General features: G+C 40.1%; 1 protein-coding gene across 2 annotated transcripts in view; it reads right to left on the bottom strand.

Moving 5' to 3' along the window:
• Nucleotides 1–13,331, bottom strand: part of LOC119784162 (bromo adjacent homology domain-containing 1 protein) — a 53,281-nt gene that overhangs the window by 5,104 nt on the left and 34,846 nt on the right. For both annotated transcript variants that reach the window (XM_038286095.1, XM_038286096.1), the window contains exons 2-4: nt 3,350–5,116; nt 920–1,275; nt 664–823 (exon numbers count right to left, since the gene is read on the bottom strand). In XM_038286095.1, coding sequence (XP_038142023.1) covers nt 664–823; nt 920–1,275; nt 3,350–5,096 — 2,263 coding nt within the window. In that variant the 5' untranslated portion in view covers nt 5,097–5,116. The remainder of the gene's footprint in view (nt 1–663; nt 824–919; nt 1,276–3,349; nt 5,117–13,331) is intronic.

The raw sequence follows: 13,331 nt of genomic DNA, 5'->3' as shown, positions 1-13,331 counted from the left end.
TTTTTTTTTTTACTTTCTTCACTTTAAGTGAAGTAGCCATTGGTGTCTGAGATGAGCTGGATGCCGGTTGAGTATCCACAAAAACCATCTTATTTTGCTTTGATTGTTTGCTAGGTTGGAAGTTTTAAACATGGACACGCTTGGCGTCAAACAATGTAGGAACTTCCGAACCAAAGTAAAATCCGGAAAATAGCCTACAGGCTTATAGATGCACAGGTGCTGAACTACTGGGGTGTCAGTTTGCTCATTAAACAATGTTTTCATCATAAAGGGTCAAATAAAAAGGCCATTTTAAAGATATGTTTACGTAAGTAAAAACCTAAATAATGTCTCTTTAATGTTGTAGCAGTTGTTCACACATGATAAAGATGCTCTTTAAAGAGCAAAACTCCTAAGAGAATTAGACTATTTCTGCTCATCCTGCAGGAAAATAATTCTGTTGCAGTCTAAATAACCTGGTATAATTTATGTTCTACTTTTAAATCTGCAGAAACAGAATGAAGGAGAATTTAAGGCAACCAAGCTTTCTAGACCTTTTAAATGCACCCTTTATTTATGTGAAGTTGTTACTCAGGAAAAAAAAAATCCTACTTTGTCTTTGTGTAGCTGATGGATCATTTGCAGCTTGACTTCAACCCCCCCCTTCTTGTTTTTTCTTCTCACCTGTTTTAGGGTCTTCCCACAATGCAGATATCTTAGCAACATATGGGAGGGACTTTTTCCTGGGACCAGATCGTAGTAGGACAGTGTCTCTGACACGAATCACTTCACCGTCCCTTTCCACTCCTTCATAACACATCCTCATTGCAGCCTCATCTTCCCCCTGATATTACAAACAGAAGATTCTCTTCATAAAAAAAAAAAAAAAATGAAGGAAAAAAAAATCACCAATGTTTTCCTAAAAAGGGGAGCAACCTACCGCAATAAAGACCTCCCTCTCAGTGGGGATGCCAACGGGCCGCCAGCCATTTGTGGCACGTCTACGGCTGATCTTCTTCTGTTTACTGCTGCCAAGGCTCGGCACTGGGGTGGCCTGTTTCGTAAGGAGGTGGGTGTGGCCCACGGAGGAGCCATTGGAGGCCTTTGTGCTCTGAGGGCATTCCTTAGCTAGCATTATCCTGGCCTGGGGCTGATCTCGGCCAGACAGGGGGGTCAACAGGTGGGCTTTATTCTGTGTTGAACTGGGCACACTGGATAGTGGACATTTGGAGATCGGTAGAGTAGGGGGAACCAGTAATGAGGGGCTGTGGTCACCCTGTAGGGTCGTGTAAGCCTCTGAAAAAAGAATGGAAGTTTAATATATTTTAAAAACATATATACAAATATATCACCCAAGGTAATTTTATTTAATAGTACAGAGTAAATTGGTCTGGTCTTACCTGAATCTAACTCTGACAACTACAAGAATAACTAACAAAGAACCCATCAGAACCTAGAGATCATTAAACGTAGGACCTTAACTATCTTAAATTAAACTGCTTAGTACACCATAAAACCCTCTACAGATCTCTCCTAATTTTTGCTTAGTTGTTAGACTTAAATAATTCAGGTTTGGACAGCATGCTGGAAATTTCAGAACCATTAACTTTTCTCTCTAACAGAAAATGATAAAGTCTGAAAATTAACTTATGACCCAGCTCAAGTACTTTGCGTTATGCAATGGGAGAAGAGCTAACTTCAAATCCAGGTGGCTCCTAAAAGAAAATGGTAGGAGTTGGAGTGACCTAGTCAAAGCCTGGACCTAAATCCCACTGACTCGTCACCGCAATGACCTTAAACAGACAGCTCCAGAAACCCAATCAGTTTGGTTAATTTATAAAATCTCTGCATACATTTCTGAAACATTAAACACTCACTTCCTAAGAACATTTTTCCTAATAAAATAATCTTTTGGGGTCTTGCTTTTCTCTGTGTCTTGTGTCTAATGTGGGATGTAAATAATTATCTTAACTTAAGAATTTAAATATCACAAAAACAGCAGAAATCTGTGAGGGGGAAAATACTCTTTCCCATTGTAATACACGGTCAAATCCAACTGATTTAAATTCAAGTAAATCTAGTTTATTTATATAGCGCCAATTTCCAACAATGTATTTCCTAAGGTTTAGACCTACCCCAAAGTTGACAGAGTGAATTATATTCAGAGAACAGACTTCTGAGTTCTTGGGTGCATCTTTCAGGCTACATTTTTGACTTCTGTTTATGTGTAAACATGCAAAGCCTGCAGGCACAGAAGCAGGTTTCTCCTCCCATCATTCTACACACAGTCAGTTAGAGGAAAACCTGTTAGAGTGTCATGATCTGCACAGCTGGTAGAGGCACATCTCAAACGAAGGCGCTGTCCTGTATTTTATGAAAACTAAAGCTGCCTCAGTGCAAACATCCCCAGCTTTTTCCTCCCTGTCCCACTGAGTTAATCCCAGCAGTAAAATAAAGACCCCAATAAAGAAAACCTGCTGTCTAAAAAAGAACACAGCCATAAATTTGTTCAACACTGACACGCTATTTGCCTAAAGAAAATAGCTACTTATGTTTTCTTTGATGTGGGTTACAATCACATCTTGATTTACTTAAAAAATCAGACATGACAGATTTTAATTTATCTGTTTTAGAGTTACAGTCAGAGTTTTTAAAGAAGTAAACATTTGTAAGAATCCGATTCATCTCCAGACTTTAAAGGTTTAGAGGACGATCTTTTATTTCCGGGTGGATCATCTAAATAAGTGGTCCGTCCTACATGCTCGTCCTGTTATCTATTTCTGCAGACGCACACTTTTAGGGGTATATCTGTGTTGAGCTTCAGACAGTCATCGAAGCTCACTTTTCTGGCCTCGGTTCTTTGAAAATTGGTGAGGGTGGTAAGAGAAAAAGTATTTACTGCCATAGGAAGTTGCTACCTGACAGTGGCGACTAATAACAAAGATGGTACAGGCACCATGCAGTGGAGGCGGAGTTACGTGACCAACTCTTACCTAATTAAATAGATATTGCAGGGTTTAGCCACAAAGGCAGAGATGGGAGGGAGGCTTAATGCCTGATATTCATCATAGCTGTAAAGAATTGTGGCAAATTTTTAGTGCCCTTTACAAAAATACTTGAATCATAACAGAAAGGACATTAGCAAATATTGAAACGTCTTTAGGAAGCTAGAGCTTGGAAACAACTTGAGCTTTCAAATACTAAATGACCGTAAACATACCTCAGAAAATAGCTATAAGTCAGACAAATACTGAGGGCAGAGCTAAAAATAATGGATATAAATATCCATTTTCTACTGTATTTAAACATGCTTTAAATAGTAGTAGTTAATTTACACCGAGGCTTCATCTGTAGATTTATGTTCACTCACCTGTTTTAATGCTGTGTGTGCATCCAGTACAGCCAGCACTGAAAGAACAACTTCTACCCGTCACCGGAGGCAGTGATCTGTAGCTGTAGCCGCTGATCCCGCAGGCATCGCCATAACAGGGGGAAGCCACAGAGTTGCAGTAGGCAGGGTGGCCTAAGCCCGATGGGTGCGACACCTGACCTCCCAGGAGCTTGGATCCAGTAATATGGCTGGGGCACAAACTGGTGGAGCTGAAGTTGAGGGGCCGTGTGGCCAGGGCAGCTGAAGTCTGGCCAGTGTGCGTTGGGTGGGTGATGTGGACGTAGTAGCCAGGGAAGCAGTGGTCAGCAGTGCAGAGGCATGGGTGGGGGGTGAGGGCGAGTGCTCTGTGGGGGTGGGAATGTGTGAGAGATTGGGAGGTTACTAGGCACTCTGGCTTCACGGGGGTCATGGCTGACTTTATAGACTGGTCATCTGAGTCTGCGTAGGGTTGCTGGCCAAGGAAGCAGGCCAGACGGTGGCAGTACTCCACAGACCCCTCTGGGGGACAGCAGTAGTATGGGCTCAGTTCTGTCTCCAGCTGTTCTTCCTTCACCTGCTTTAGAGAGTATCCAAGCATGCTACGAGACTGATAACCTGGTTTGGTCAGGCGGTGGGTGCAGCTGCCCGTCTCCCACTCCACCTTGGGCTCAAAGTCCGCTTTCTTCTTGCAGGCTGTGCAGGCGCCGTGCAGGGGAGAGCGCTTTTTACCTTTCTGCTTTTGCAACTGGCGCTTGTTTTGGAGTTTATCTCTATGGTTCTGCTTTGGTGTCGAGTCCGCAGCAGGAGCCATAGAGTCAGATGTGACCGTTGCAGTGGGAGTGGCCTTTACTCTCTGTTTACTGGTAGCAGACGAGCTTGTTAGCTTCAGCAGGGCTGCAGCATTGAGTCCAGCTAGCCGTCTTGGTGCAGGTGAATCTAAACACTCCTGGCTCATCCAAACAGCTTCATCACCCCGACTGGCTTTAGCCTTCTTGCTCAGCTTAGCACTTTGACAAAGCTCAACCTTGTTGGGTGTAGAGACTTTATTAATGTTCCCTCTTGATACTTTAAGACTTCCAGGGAGACTTCTGGTTGGATCCAAAGGAACTGCTCCATCCAGAGTTTCCTCCTGCCTCCTGGCCAGTTTGGCAGCTGGTTGAGCATCAGTGGCTCTTTCAAGTAGTAAACTGTTCACTGCCTCAGCGTTGAGAGACGCCAGTCTACGTTTGCGTGGTTGTAAGTCTGTCAGTTCTGAATGATCAGCAAGATGTTTTGATTTCAGTTTGTTTTTTGGTAAGGACTTCGTTTTTAATCCATCTCTGGTTTTACCCATTTTGGATTTAGTTTTGGGCCTGTCTCTTCTTTCTTTACCTTTAGCCCGAACCTTTTCACGTGAGCCTTCTTCTAGGCGAGTAAGGAGAACATGGCACTTACGTTCCTCCTCAGAATTCCCAGCTCGACCTCGCAGAGGGTACAACTTTCTGACCCGTTTCTTCTCTCGTCTTTGGTCAAGCTTCCGGCTCTCGTCTGACCTTCTTCGTTCTTTTTTCTCCTTCATTGTGTTGGGCTCTTTGCCTTCCTTTTTTCTTATGATCCCACTTATCTTCTTTGTCCTGCCGAAACGTAATGTACGCTCAGGGCTGTCGGTGCCCGTGGTGCCACCATGAGGCCAGGTATGGCTGGTATCCCACCAGTCAGAACTGGTCTGGTTCTGCCTGAGGGAAGCTGACTGCCTTGCGTGAGTCATCACATCTTTTTCCAAAGAGCCTGGGGAAAAGAAACAGAGGTTGGATGAAAAACTATTTTTTTTGCACATACAGATCTCAGCATCTACAGAACACACCCAAAATTGAACATCTACTTCACTTAGTTCTCTCTTTCTTTATTGTTTTAATAGTTATTCCAGTAGAACCAACAAGTTCATTTCTTTTAGTAATTCATTTCGAAGACCAAAAGTCATTAGAAACATTTCATCCACAAAGAATAAAGTTAAAGGTTTATATCGGTTATTTTTAATGATTATAGCTAACAGCTAAAGAAGCTCTGTAATGTATTTTTTTTACAGAAAGGCAGAATAATACATTAAACTAATAAAACACAGGAGAGAGGGACGGGCAGATGGACCTGTGGCTTCAGTTAGGTGTTAAAGAATCCCAGGTTGCATTAATATCAGCCTTCAGCTTCACTGTGCTGTTGGGTCTTGAATGTCTTGTTTCCCTCCTGACATTGCTCTCTAGATTCTCTGAGTTTCAGGTCAGGAGAGCTGAATGGCTGCTCCAACACATCGTTACTAGGGCTGTGCGATGTGTCTGAAAAACTGCCTTTTATATCAGGGGATAAGGACATTTTCTATTAACATCAATGATACGTCTAGTGTGATGTATATTGTTGCTGTTTTATGGCCCAGGACTAATTGTTGCTATCCTCGTTAAACTAGGGAGTCGTTATGCGACTCAACAATAGAGGGAAATAAACTGCTCTGAAATGTTCTTGGTAAACGGAAACACAGTGGACCAAGAGCAGCAGAATACATGACTGGAAACTTCAACTGGATCTCATGGAATCCGTGCTTCATCCTGAACCTGTGACCTTGATTTCCAACCAAAATATGAAGTATTCTTTGATTTGTTTGACTGAACACTAATACAGTTAGGGCTGAAACAATTAATCAGATTAATTGTGATTAATTAATTTAGTAATTGATTAATCGTTAACTGGAGTTTAGAGACTGTAAAATATGCCTTTAGCTGACAGAGCGACCCATTTAGAGCAGTAATTATATCAAAATTGTAAAAAAAAAAAAAATAAACATTTGCATTTAAGCTAAAGATGTTTTTGTCAGTTAATATGCTCTATCCAGAACCCCTTATGTGGAGAAGATTTAGTTTCACCTGGTTTAATTTCGTAAAAAACTTCTTTAAGGAACCTTTGGCTATCAGTTTATTTGTTGATTAATCAAAAAATTGACAACAGATTAATCAATTTGCTAAATAATCGTTACTTGCAGCCTTAAACACAGTCCTTTATTTTTTTAGCCCAGGTGAGATTTTTCCTTTTACTTTAGCTTCAACACAGTGACAGTTTCAGCTCACATCATGTTTGTGATGTGATCCTGTCAACAACTTCAAAGTTCTTGACTTGATTTTGCTGCCTAATCCTGTTGCTCTCCCACTTTTTCCTTCCACTACACTTTCCATTTAGATGTTTGGATACAAACAATAAAACACTCAACTCCTTTTGAAATTAATGTTCGTTTTTTTTTTTCTGGGCAGCAGTGAAGTCAGCAGCCTTTACATGAATGTGTCCAGTGTAAAAGAATATCCACGCATCAGATTTGTTATTTATAAATTGGTCTTACATGCAAGTCATTTTTAAGAACATTAGTATCAGGTTTATAATTAACCCTAAGCCAAATTATTTAAAGCAAGAACATAAAATTCTTGAAAATATATCCCCATGCATAATTAGTCTATAAGCTGATTACTGGCATTGTTTGTTTAGTTAAGTTTTGATATATTGCAATGCACAGGAATCAAGAGGACTCTAAACTACACAAAGCTAAATGGAGGATGAGTTTTATTTTGTCTGTAGATATTGAAAGCATAAGCAAAACAAAGTAACATGAGACCAAATGCTTCAAGAGTCTTAGCGACATTCCCCACTTCACTGATGCCTGTTCTCGTTAAACTTTAGTGACACGATCATATGGTTGAAGTCCACATATTAAAACGTGCGCTTGTTATCCTGAGTTTTATGTTTTTAAAGCAGTAGAAAAAAAGCACTCCTGCTTTCACTTGTCTCATTATCAGCCAGCATGCACATGCAGCAAGCAAGCAACAGCTTGTTAGAGCCAGTATTTTAGTCTCTAATGTTTCGTTTGATAAGTGATCCAAGAAAAAAAAAAAACTACTTAAAGAAAATCTAATATGGCTCTTTGAGCAGTTTGGGTTGCCGACCCCTGGTCTAGATTAAATAAAAATGACTTTTTATCTTTTTTTTTTTTTGATGAGCAATAAATAATGCTACTCTTAGGTAGTTTGGCTTTTAAAATACAGTTTTCAATTTATATTTTAAATTGAAATGAAACTTTATAACATACTGTTGATGACTTAAAATATTGGTCAACTCATCTCGGAAAAAGAAAATCATATTACTCTTTAGTTGCATTCCTAAGTTATGTTGTATTGCCTGAAGTCGAACTCATTTACAAAGCATATCTCCACAGGATCCTTCTTCATGATACCCAAACTGTTTAATAAAGCTGCACAGACAGTATGATGTTTGTCTAAATCCATGAACTTACTGATTATCACTGAAATTCAGCACATTTACTTAAAAGCTATAACAAGAGTCTGGGGTTCTGGAGCAAAACGATCCAGGAAAAGTAATGGTAATGTTATATTTCTATTAGCTTCACTCAGCTGCTTTTACATAAGTGGACAATTATAAAGCTGACGGCCCATTATTAAGTTTCAAAGCAGAAATGCAGTCGAACCTGCTACTAACTGCATTTAAAGAGATCATCTTATGCACATTTCTACTGGAATAGATTTTCTTACGCTTCATTGTTCAGGGCATATTTTTCCCCTCATAATGTAATAATGCAACGTTTATTGCCCCAATTTGAAAAGCTTCATTTGAGCTGTGTAAGGTTGGACTCTTAATAAAAAGGCTCATCTGTTCTGTGTTGTGGCAAAGGCAGTGGGTGGAGACGGCAAAAACCAGCTGGGTAGTAGATGCTTTTTATAGGAAGAAGAGAGAGATTTCTACTAGCAGGCCCTGAAGAGAAATGCTTCTAGAGCGCTGGTGAGAAAATATATATGTACTTTAAGGCAATAGTTATAAAGACTGTCTAACAGCTGTCAGAAAGCAACATGGTTTGTTTTCACGGTTCTAATTGACAGCAGAAATGAAACGAGACCTTCCTTCTGTGCTCTGACCATTTTAAGATATACTTTTTTTCTGTAAAACAGAAGCGCAAAGAGTGGGTCTATCCGGGGGAGAGCGATAACATTAGCCGATGTTTGAGCCAGAGACGGGTGGATTATGATTAAGAACCTGCTAATGTCACTCCCAGCGCTTCTCTTCCAACTTCACCTCCGACCTGAGATGTTGTTGAATTAAGAGAAATTTTTAAAATATTCAGAAAAGAATTGGAGGCTGATGTGGAGCTTAAATAATAGATTGCTGCTGTTCCAGATGATCATCTAAGACTAATTATTAGCTTCTGTAATACCGAATCAGAGCCTAGATGGTTCTGCACTCTTTATTAGGTCTTTTATAGGTTTGTGGTTTCATATTGTTTTTTGGCTGGCAGTTGTAAGAACTAGTGTTGCGCTGATGCCATTTTTTTGGCCCCGTTATCCGATACCCAATACCTGGCTGTGCAGTATTGGCCGATACCATACAGATACCATCTGTTTGAAATTGATGTGTGTATATATGAAGAACTGCATACTACTTGGATGTACAATAAGTGCCATCATGGCTTTGTCAAGCAGCTGCCTACCTTTGTGAAGCAGCAAAAAATACAAATACAAAGTGAATCCAGTAGAACTTTTTATTGCCTACCTGGAACGGGTGACAATAGCTGAATAAAGTTTTGGCTCTCAAAATGGTATCAGTGCCCTATTTGTTGGTACTCACCGATACGGATACCACCATTTTAGTGCTGGATCGGGGCCCTGCCCAATACTGGTATCAGTATCAGTGCAACACTAGAGAAGTAAGGGTGGAGTCGCTAGCTATGCCTTTAAGACTATAGTAGATAATTTCTTGTAAAAGCGGTGGAGGATTCAGTTAAAGTATTATAAGCTAATTCATATCTTATAAATTAATAACTGGTTATACTATCTGTACCAGAGGCTTTTAAAGCAGTGTTTCTCCTCTGTATGTTTTTTATCGGGGCGTCATATTAGCTGCCACCTTCCAGCTCATAGTCTGAGTCTAAGGCTAGATCTGCTGTGGATGGTTCTGACCTTTAAAGGGGAACGCCGTTTTTTTTTTTTTTTTTTTTATATTTGGCCCTTGATTTTACGTTATTGGATCATGTTCTACTCAACCATGTGCCGGCTACCATTCATTCATCCTGTCCGCTGAACTGCAGCTAGTTTTACTCACACTCCTGGAAGATGTCTAGTGCTACTACCACAGATGATCTCGCTCTTGAAATGGAATTGAACGATTCAGATTAGCTAGCCAAATTAATATAAGGGCTAGAGCGTAGCCGCCTGTGGCCCGGGCTGCCTGTCACAACTCCAGTCTGCATGCGGGGATGACGTCATACACACTCCGCTTTGTTTTTAAAACATATAAATATTAAAAAATATAACCGCAGATGTCTGGGGGACAGTGATTCGCCTACATGTTATGAATGCTGTCTTACCATAAAGAATAAATTATGAACAGTTTAGTTTGTGCCTTCAAGTCGATCGCCCATAGGAAGACGGTACTTGGATTTAACAAAACTGAATTTCTTCAGAACGGCTCCAAATGACACAAGACTCATATGGGTGAGTAGAACATGATGTAATAACGTAAAATCAAGGGCCAAATGTAAAAAAAACGGTGTGTGATGCTTCCTTACTCCTCAGCATCACTACCTGAGCTCAAACTGGACAATTGTTCCGCCACATAAACCAATTCCAGACTACATCTTCTGGAAAACCCAGCAATGTTTTCACCAATCTTCATTATAAAATGTAGAACTAGCTGTAAAAGTATTCTCCCTCTGACATCAGCACACAGAGATGGGTTTTAGCATGGAGCTATTAAATGTGGAGCTTTAAATTGTAATATTTGTTAAAATAAGCCTGTTTGACGAATAATAACTCAGAAACACCTGATACATCTTGCTGCATGATTTTAATGCAAAATTACATTAAATCAATATCATGTCATCAAAACTAACGTGTTTAATGTGTGATTTGACAGAGAAACACTGAATAGGGAATATATATAGAAAAACCTCAATAAAATACATAATTGGTGGTTGTAACGTAACAATTTCCTTAAAAAACGAAGTCAAGAGATATCCCTGTTTTTCTGCCGCACTGACATCGAGAGTGATTTTAGAAGAAGCATATAAAGCTGTGATTCTGTGTCTATCCCAGCAAATAATAAGCTAATATTTATTAATTATGAGGCAAGTTTAGCTGCTATGGCAGCTCAGAAGGAAATGTTTCTGTACTTAGCAAACATTTTAACAGGCTATGAGCTACATGCAGATTTTCAAGCCACAGCAAAAACTTTTGCGTAAAAATCACAGAAATAAACATTTTTTTCTAGTTTTAAAAGAGCTTTTTGTTCTAGGCACTTATGTTCCATAATTAGTCTCAATAGGATAATGAAATCCTCCCCCATACAAGCAATTGACATGCATTCTTATCCACATGATGGTCTATTCCCCTCTAGTTAGAGATGTGAAGAGATACAGCTGCTGTCATCGTACAATTGTTAAGCATAAAAGACAATTACACCAGTTTGTGTTTTTAAGTTTAATCTGTGTTGGACTAAACAAAAGCTGCAGACTGCTTAAAGTCCATATTCAATCCATATTTGTCTGCAGTTTGAACACGTTATAGGTTAACAACTTCTCTGTACTGACAGCTCTTTAAGAGTCGAATGCTGACAGGACTATTCAGACATGTCGGTTTCTGTCCGCCCCAATCTGACTGGGCTTGTGTTGCCTGAATGAGAGGAGTCCATGTGTGAAGCTGGCAGGAGTAAGGCAAGGTTTAGCTGCAGGGAAGCAGGTTGTTCAGATAGTCTGAAACAGAATCAGTGATCTTAAAGCGTCTGCACAGTGCCCCTCCTCACTAAATATTTACAATACCAAATGGCTTCAGGAAATGATGCCCTTGCCATCTCCCTGCAAAAGATAATCTGGCCGTTTATGATTGTAAAAAAAAAAAAACAGGTACAGGATAGTTGTTCATGTAGAGTTGCTGGGAAAGATGAGGATAAAAGCTTGAGAAGTTAAAAGCAGCTTTGGGTTATAAAACAAAATCCTGATCTTAGATGATATGGCGGTACTGCTCATATGTCTAAAGTGACCAACAATGGAAGCACAGCTGAGATAGACTGATACATTGGCCGGTTGATATATTTTGGCTGATAATATTGTTTTTTTCATGTACCGGTATCAGTCAAATATATGGGTGTTCAGCTATTGAAAAGGAGCAGGATTAGTAATAACAAAAAAGTAAAAAAAAAAAACAACAATCCACAGGACTTTGTTTCCAAGTAGAGGCTGAAATTTCCCGTGGGATGGGAGTCAGTATTAGTAACGATCACGTAATTGGGACGGTACAGGATTAAACATTAACGGGAGCAGACGGGAGCGGGAGCAAACCAATAGTAACTAAAAAAAACTAGGATCGATGCAAAAAATAAAATAAAATAAAATAGAAAGAAAAAAAATCCAGTACTGGCGCCGCCATTTTGTAGTTTTTATCCTTGAAGCCTACACTATAATGCGAGTCAAAAAAACTACATGATCCAAAAACCAACAGTGCTTCTGCTCTGAGTTTTTCATCCGCGCTGAAAAACAACAATGGAGGGACCAACAGTTAGTGGTGAACTCGACTTCAAAAAGTTTGAAAAAAGTGAAATCTTATTGAAGACAACAAGAATGGGAGTGGTGCAGGAGCGGGAATCATTCTGAATGGGAGCGGGATGGGAATGGAAGTAATTTCACCAGGAGTGGGACGGGACAGGATTTAGATTTCTACTCTGGCCCGGGATCGGGACGGGACACAATTTTTTTCTGTGGGAGTGGGACGGGACAGGAGTGAAAATCCACTCCCGTGTCAGTCTCTATTTCCAAGTTTGAAGAAGTTTCGCTTCCCATCCAGGAAGCTTTTGACTGACACGGTAAGATAAATTTGGATGTATATGCAGCAATGCCTCGAGAGCACATGCATTGCTGTTCTCTCCATTTGTTATTCATTGCTATTGTTTAGTTTGATGAGTTACTAGATGATTGTTTTGTATGTTTTGTTTAAATTGAGACTTGAGTAACGTTTGCAAACATTGTAGTCAATATCCCGGCCAAGGAGGTTATGTTTTTGGTCGAGTTTGTTGGTTCTAAGCAGGATTACTTCAAAAGCTATGAATGGTTTTTAAAGACATTCAAGAAATAATCCGTTCAATTTTGTTGATGATCCAGAGAATAATTTGGATGCAGGATTCTTTTTCTTTTTTTAAGGGTTCTTCAACATTGTGAGATAGAGATATTTGGCAGAACAAGCACCCTGAACCCTGAACCAGAGGGTGGCAGCAGTGAGTATTGACAGCCTCAGTATCGGACTCAACAAGTCAAGAATTGTTACCGTATTTTCACGACCATAATGCGCACCGTACTAAAAGGCGCAGTCTCTGTTATGTGTCCCATTTCTGTATTTAACACACACATAAGGCGCACCGGACTATAGGGCGCGTTTTTTATATACAGGTACATGTCCTCTACTACCTTTAAATACCTCTACTGCGTATTTAAAAATACAGCGGGGGCAAAACTGAGTATGACTGTGCTTTATTCATGTATTTATTACAAAGTATTAATCAAACCTGGCAGCTGGCCGTGAGACAGACACATCTCAGATGACACAGCGCTGTGATCACTCCTAAATTAACTTAAAATCCTGAAACCTGCCGACGGAATATGTTCGCTTTTATGGGTGCCTGCAGTTTAAATTATTTAGATGAAAAATACCTGCCAGCCACTGCATGAACCCGGAGGCTGCCCAGCCTAGAGGCTGCTGATGAAAGGATTTCTCCTGTCGGCGCACCGCTGGTATATGGGGGTCTGAGCGCCTCCGACAGAAATAGATAATCTGGATGAACTGACTGCAATTATTAAGTTTTCAGGTGGACTTTCTCACTTAAAAACATATTAAAACTACTTTATTCCCACTGATCACAGCAAATATAGCTGCAAGATTTAGATTATTTAGATGAAAAAACACCTGCCAGCCACCGC

Source organism: Cyprinodon tularosa, unplaced genomic scaffold (genome assembly GCF_016077235.1).
Source record: "Cyprinodon tularosa strain WSP-4 unplaced genomic scaffold, ASM1607723v1 ctg22, whole genome shotgun sequence".
In the NCBI taxonomy this organism is placed as follows: Eukaryota; Metazoa; Chordata; class Actinopteri; order Cyprinodontiformes; family Cyprinodontidae; genus Cyprinodon; species Cyprinodon tularosa.
The sequence above is the reverse complement of the archived record's forward strand: the minus strand, read 5'-3'. Positions and strand labels throughout refer to the sequence as shown.